The 7,352-nt window shown below is 42.8% G+C and overlaps 1 protein-coding gene across 1 annotated transcript; it reads left to right on the forward strand.

Annotated features, from left to right (window-relative positions):
* The first annotated feature begins 99 nt into the window (after positions 1–99).
* Positions 100–2,537, forward strand: LOC146366270 (uncharacterized). The gene has a single exon (XM_084915506.1). The coding sequence runs from the start codon at positions 805–807 to the stop codon at positions 1,456–1,458; it is 654 nt and encodes a 217-aa protein (XP_084771632.1). The 5' UTR covers positions 100–804; the 3' UTR covers positions 1,459–2,537.
* The last annotated feature ends 4,815 nt before the right edge of the window (positions 2,538–7,352 follow it).

Here is a 7,352-nt window from a genome sequence, read left to right on the forward strand (position 1 = left end):
CATAAGCGGCATGAAAGCCACTCGTTGTGTGTGGCTTTGGCTACGAGTTTAACACGTGATTACATAAGACATCAACATAAATGAACCCCCCCCCCTCTCTGATTGCTCGGAGCACATGGACTACCATCCTTTCCACTCGGGTGAACGCAGTGAAGCTAAAACACACGGTTGACCGTGTTTATCCCCTCCGCGACATCCTGTTCTCCGTGTGCACTTCTCGCGTGCTGATGTGAAGGAGATGTCGTTTTTCTTTTTGGTTTTTTTTTAGGGTTTCTTCTCGGGTTGCTGCACAGCTGCTGCTTCTTTAAGAACCACCACCCGCCCCCTCTCCTGTATTTTTAGCTGAGCCAGCCACTTCATTTGCTGGATAAGACAGACAGTTGTGTACCGTATGATCTCACTTAATCGTTTTAATAAATGACATCAAATAGTATACTGCGGATTCGCCGTGGGCCTGCGGCCAGCTGTTCCTTGGAAACCTCGCACAGGAGGAGGAGGAGGGGGGACATTTGTCCCGCCGCTGTCGGATGCTGAAACGCGCAGTCAGTCAGCCTGTGGATGCTTGATGTCCATTATGAAACGCAGTGCTGCGCTGGCTGCACAATATGAGGCGCAGTTCCTCTGAGATCAAATGAATTACGGGAAATCTGTTTAGGTGCAACATCTTCCTGCGGCGCGGACGGTTCAAGGTGGTCCAGCATCTTCCCCCTGAGCCTCCTGCTTCCTCTTCCCTTGGACTGTGGATAACATAAAGCCTTCAAGACGGAGGGGGTGGTGGAGCATCGAGGAAAAAACAGGGGCAATATGAGAGAGCGGGACTTCATGCCCAATATGGAGAGGGGCAAACCTGCTACTTATACGGGGGACAAAAAGGCTAAGATGGCTGCTAAGACTAACAAGAAGTGGGTGAGACTAGCCACTGTTTTTGCATATGTGTTGTCTGTGTCCTTAGCAGCCATTATCCTGGCAATTTACTATAGCCTGATCTGGAAGCCAACCAGCGCATCCTCTTCTGGTGGGAAGCTGGTGGTGCCCACTCCGACTGCAAATATCTCAACTAACATCTCCACAAACGACAACATGACAGAGTGGAACTCTACGCAAACACGGCTGTTATCTCTCAACCAGACCAGGCAGGGCACAACCCCGCACGGTCCGGCGATTCAGTGGGGTGACAGAGCGGAGAGAGTGGCGGTTTCCCCGCGGGGTGCGGGAGCAGAAATTGCGCACTCGCAACAGGAGGAAGGACTCTACGCGTCTTCCCACGGTCACACGAGCGCGGAGAGGTCGGGAGCTTTGGGTACAGAGACGCAAGGGTCTTCTCAACCCCGCGTGAGCCACTACATCCCGTCGAGCACCGCGAGGGAGTCTGTCGCTGAGGACAAGGGGGAGAGGGAGGCGCGCGGGGTGACAGAAAAGCGCGAGCCCGAAGACGCTATCACTCTTCCTCCGACCTGAACGGTGAGCCGAGGTGGCCATGGAAGAGACTGGTCGACCCTAATCCCCATCACCACACCACCCTTAGGACCCCCCATATTTAAAACAGCTACCCCCCACCCCTCCCCCCCACCCCCAAAAAGGAGTGTTTTACATCCTCAGTACCGCAGGTCGGATAACGCACGTCTTTAAAGTGAATTTGCAGAGCCCCGTATGGATACTGAACTGCACATGTTAACAGACATCTTGCTTTTATTACCGAGAAAAGAGGAGAGCTCCCCCGTGGACCCTGTTCCCCCTTAACTATGCGTTTCCTTTTTCTTTTGTTTTAGGCCATCTGTATGCCTTAAATCAGTGTGTGTCTACTTTACCTCGGACAGCTTCTGAGGCCACTAACCTGCCTGTATGTGTGCAACACTGATATATATATATATATATATATATATATATATATATATATATATATATATATATATATATATATATATATACACTCTTTCCTATTCGTTTAACAATATATATGTAATATGGTAGAATCTTTTTGTGTGTGTTACATATATATTGTTAAATGAATAGGAAAGAGGCTCCAGAGATGCTTTTGGTTTTGCAGGACCTAAATATGTCTTGCAGGCATACAGCTCCTAACATCACTGCCATTCTTCAGCCAGTTTAAATCAATACTACATTATTGCATTTTTAACACATAGGCCGTGTCTCCTTTCATGGATTAAACCCAGGACACCAAGTAGAAGGACCTACGTTATTGAGTTATGCTCAGGTATGTGCATATAACCATGTAAATGTATTCTGTATTTGGTTGTGTACATATAAGGCAGGCATACATCTTTGGGCCTTGACTTAACTTTTAGCATAATTAGATGATTTTTATTAAAGCTATAGTATGTATGATAGGAGGAACAATATCACAAGGTTACAAATAAACATCCTAAAATGATTAATTTCTATGGTTTTATAACAGATGTATGTAACTAAAGAATTATTCACTGACATTATCCTGTATGTTACCAATATTTTATTTATTTAGAGCCATAATGGATACTATAGATTCAAATAAATGATAGTTTTTTCCTAACATCTTACACTGGGTTTTATATAGAGAGTGATTTACATGAACTCTTTGGAGTGCAAGTATAATTATTGATTGATATGAAGGCGTAGGTTCGACAGAAGTAACAGCAGCGCTGGCGCAAAGAGGACTCAGTTTAGAGTCAGTCTTTGTTCTTGGGGTTTAATCAGATTTGGGCTCTTTGAATCACCCAAGTGAACCGTCCAGCTTGTGATCAGAGGGACTGTCGGCTTCTCTCAGAGAAAGAGAAAGAGAAGCCTCGCAGTCTACCACAGTTTTGGTGTGCTGCAGCTCTCACTGAAACCACTTCACACAGTCACATGTGGTGAACTATGAAGTGGAAATAAGACCAACCACCCCGTGCGCTCTCTCAGCAGCATGTGAGGGAGGTGTATTGATTTGCGAGCTCTGTTGTTACATTGTACAAAAGAGAGAAGAACACATTACACAATGCCGCTCGGTGCTATTTTGATCCAGCTCCCTTTGAAAAGGCCTGTTTGGCTGAAAGGTTTCCGTGCTGGCTGTGACCAGCGTCACTCACTATCGCACCGAAAATAAAACCACTTGATTTCCTCCGTGCAGCCAGTACCTCTATAATGATGTAAACGGTGATGACATGCACTGTTTTCTTAATGTGACAGATTTGCAGAACCAGAAGCTGAGGTATGTGTGCCGCTGTGCTAAATGGGAAGCCCATTCATCAGGGGAGACAGCAGACACACACACACACACACACACACACACAATCACATAGCAAGCCTTGTGTACAGGAAGACAACAGAGAGTGTATAACTCAGTGACACTGGCCTTAGTTTATAGGATGACTTTGGCAAATGTGTTTCCAGTGCCTCTTATGGCTTTGTGATATATGAAAGGAGCAGCGGGTGGCCTATTGATGAAGGAGTTTATCTGTGGTGACAGTTATTGCAGGAAAGCTACATCTGAGTCAGGACACAGCATCTGACCTCATGACTCTTGAACCCCCCCTCACCAAGGTAGATGATCACATTATCTAAAGTGAAATCAGTCACATGTTACATAACAGTGTCATATGAGAATAATTTGTCTTGTGACTGAAATTTAAATAATGGTTTGCACGACCACAGGAAAGTGAAACTGCAGCTATTAAATCATTGATTATATATATATATATATATATATATATATATATATATATATATATATATATATATATATATATATAATAATTACTATTACTGCTAAAAGCCTGAGGAGTATATGCATAAAATGTTGGTAAGAAGAAAAGGAAATTGTTTGACAGTGTCCCTCTTTTCTCTAGAAAACTGTCTAAAAATGTATTTTAAAAAAATCAGGGTTTACATTTTCTCTATTACTGAACCCAAAATAGCTTTCACATAAACAGTTTAACTACTGAACCCAATGCAGTGGAGTTAGTCTATCAGTGCAACAAGCATGTTTTGTGGGCCATCCCTGTGTGATATGCACAAATATTTGGGGGTTTATTTATTTTTTGTTTTTTAAAAAAGCAGAGTGCTTAACTGACTCCAGATGATAGGCAATTGTTTCAAGATAGCATTTCTTCAACACATTCCCTCCTTTCTTCTCCTTAAGTAAGATTTTTACCTGCATGAACTGCTTTAAATGCTCTGTTTCTTTGCTGGTGTTTTTTTCCTAGTTAAGTTAACTCCTGTATTAGTAATCAGAGGGAAAATAGCTAATTTTGTTATTTCAGGCATCTTCAAAAACTCACCCATCTATTGCTCAAACTTCTGTTTACAAAGGTCAGCCAATCAAAAGAACGCTTGTTCAAGGGGGGGTGGGGAGCAGACTAGCTAAAACACTGAAATTGGACCACATGAAGCTGCCACCATAAGTGATCTTTTAACACATTTAGGTTTATCAGACGTTCTGTAGATGAATGTCAGAGTGGTACTTAGTGTTTAAAAGGCTCACAAACATCATTTTGCATGGTGAATGTTAAGCACCCGGTTAGTCCCAGAGACCTTTCCAAGAATAACCTTAGGGAATGAAAGCGCCATCAACGCAGCATTTAAACAAGACCATCACAAAAGAAAGGAGATGCTGTTTTGCAGTAGTGACAATGAGAAGGAAGAAAGCAAGAGCTTTCTTCAATTAACAAAAGGGCAAACGTGTGGCTCTATTAGGAGCTGATGGAAAATGAAGCTGTGTGTAGGTAAAAAGCGACGAGCTGATTCAAACAATGTCACGAGACTAAAAAAGACAAATACACCAGAGGGTTTTAACTAGATTTATTGCATGATGCTAAGCTGACCTCAGATCAGTATGACAAACAGCATATGTGCACCTTGTCGCCCCAGGCCTCTTGTTTCCAGGCCAGGAGAAAGAGGAGGGGCGAGGGCACTCTCCTTGATCACGGCAGCTGCAGAGGCGTGGTTGTTACATGCTTAACCATGACCGGGCTGGAGGGAGATGATGAACAAACCCAGCGGAAATAGACACCGTGTCAGGTTGTGTTAGGGTCACAGGTCCAGACTGGACATCACTTCCGCTTGACCGACATCCATCAGCTGTAATGAAACACCTCGAGAGCCTCCGACTGTTAAATCACTGTTAAAAACCTTGGCTAATAGGAGGCGTTGCTGACACGAGCAGGAAAGCAAAGGAGCGCTTTATAGACAACAAACAACAGTTTCACACAGTTTTATATTTTGAGCAATGTGCTTGTTTCAGTTCATTGTTAAGTGACGACCTTTGTAACCACAGACAAAGTTCAATAAGTAACAGATCAGGGCTCGCAAAATTTCAAAATCCCTGGTAGCCCTTCGGGCAGGGACTCTTCAGTTTTTGGTAGCCCAAAATAAATTTAAGTAGCCCGAATAAAAAAGAGAGCAATTTTTTGATTGATGTTTTGTTTCCTGTTTTGTTTCCGTTACAATATTATACATTAAAGTATAATATTGTAACGGAAACAAAACATTGATCAAAAAATTGTTGAAACACAAATTACAACATTGTATAAAAATTACAATCATCAACTCAAATACTTGGTTCTAATTGAACAGAAATTTCTATGAACTTGTAAGAACTGTGTAGAACATGAATCAGTCTGTGTCAGATCCTGAATTTGAAATTTCCACTGAAGTCACGGGTAATTTGCATTTGCTTTTTGAAGTTTGCAAAGACTGCTAAATTTTGTCAGCGGTAGTTCACTCTTTGCAACATAGTACGCTATTCTAAACAGATTTCTCAGGTTTATTTTTAGTATGTTATTTGCAATTGGTGTTTGTTCCGGGAAAGATATTGCAGACTGAGCAGTAATGCATTTCTTGCATTTCTCATGGGTTCTAATGGGGGCCTTTCTTAAAATGACTGGTCCCAGTAACTAAGGCGCTTGTCGACTCAGAAATCGAGGGAAAACCAACAACACACCCGGCAGAACATTATGTTATTTACACGGGTGCACATAAGTGGTCCGCATGTGCGCATTCGCTGTCAAAATAAAAGACGCGCACCAGATAAGAAGTTGCAACGCGCGTTTGCGTCCATATAAAAGGCAGTGTTTTTGTCCGCTAGAGTGGGATTTTCACGGCACATTCTGCACCACATCTCTGTGCGTTCATCATTTGTTTGAAGCCAGCTCACCTCCTGCAAACACTTTCCCGAGAATACGGAAAAGTGGTTGCAGGAGGTCCGAACCACAAAAGCGCTTCTTTTGTGGTTCGGACTCCTGACATTTCTTTGGAGGTGGAGGAACACCAAATTGCTTAAAGGAGCTTCTTCGACATCTTTAAGAGTTCTAAACAAATGTCTGTCCTCCTCCAGAAAATCTTATGTACGCAAACACGCGTTGCAACTTCTTATCTGGTGTGCGTTTTTTATTTTGACAGCGAATGCGCACCTGCGGACCACTTATGTGCAGCCCTGGTTATTTAGCTCGTCATATTGCAGCCACAGAAATTCTTTTGTCCATGAAACCATAAAGCTGCACTTTCTTTTTGCCTTATAGTCTGATTTGTCATAACTTTTCCGTTTTGTGGTAAGCTTTTCTTTGGCTGTCACTTCTTCACCCTGACCTGTCTTATTTGGCTCAGCAGAACTCAAATATATATCCTGCTGCTTTTACACACGCACTCACATAACGCTCAGCGACTCTCTGCGCGATCAACCTCTCACATGTTTAAGCTGCGGGAGATTTCACTTGTCATGTTTGCATAGTAAGCTAACGATTGATAAGACGATGTCAGAGGAATTGGTGCGCAAATTATCGTCACTCACCAATCAGTGCTGTCGCTCTCTATACACAGTTCGCGCGATTGCAAAGTGAAAGCAAAAAACAAGCGCAAATTCAAACGCGATTTCAATATGTCACATATTGACAGTGGCTCACCGATGCCAATGACGTAATTACCCAGCTACATTTCAGAAAGAATGCAAAAGCATTGACATATATTTTTCCTTCCTATGATAGCCCGACGGGCAGGGCAGAGATAGATTTTGGTAGCCCGACTGGAAAAATCGCTAGCCCCGGGACGTCGGGCTAGCGATTTTGCGAGCCCTGCAGATTACATCTTGTTTGATTCATTTGTGCAAAAGGTTGTGTTTTTTAAGGAGCGTTTATGTTTTATTACCTAGTACTTACTGAGACTTCAGGAAGTTACTGATCCCATTCAGGAAACTTTCCCAAACTTTTCCTAAAAAACCCCCGAACAAACCACAATCTTGTTCCCACATTTCAGCTTTCACATAAACTAAAGTTGCCAAATTGAGTGAATCAGCAGCAGGTATACCGGCATGTTGCTGACTGAAAGATAAGTAGTATTGTTGTTTAGGTGTAATTGTATTTGTCCAGAAGAACTAGTAGAAG

This window comes from Perissodus microlepis, chromosome 19 (assembly GCF_051167445.1).
Source record: "Perissodus microlepis isolate ML-2025 ecotype Zambia chromosome 19, ASM5116744v1, whole genome shotgun sequence".
In the NCBI taxonomy this organism is placed as follows: domain Eukaryota; kingdom Metazoa; phylum Chordata; class Actinopteri; order Cichliformes; family Cichlidae; genus Perissodus; species Perissodus microlepis.

What these genes read in the sequence shown, in the direction of transcription:
- LOC146366270 (XM_084915506.1), top strand. Translation starts at nt 805, where the DNA reads ATGAGAGAGCGGGACTTCATGCCCAATATGGAGAGGGGCAAACCTGCT.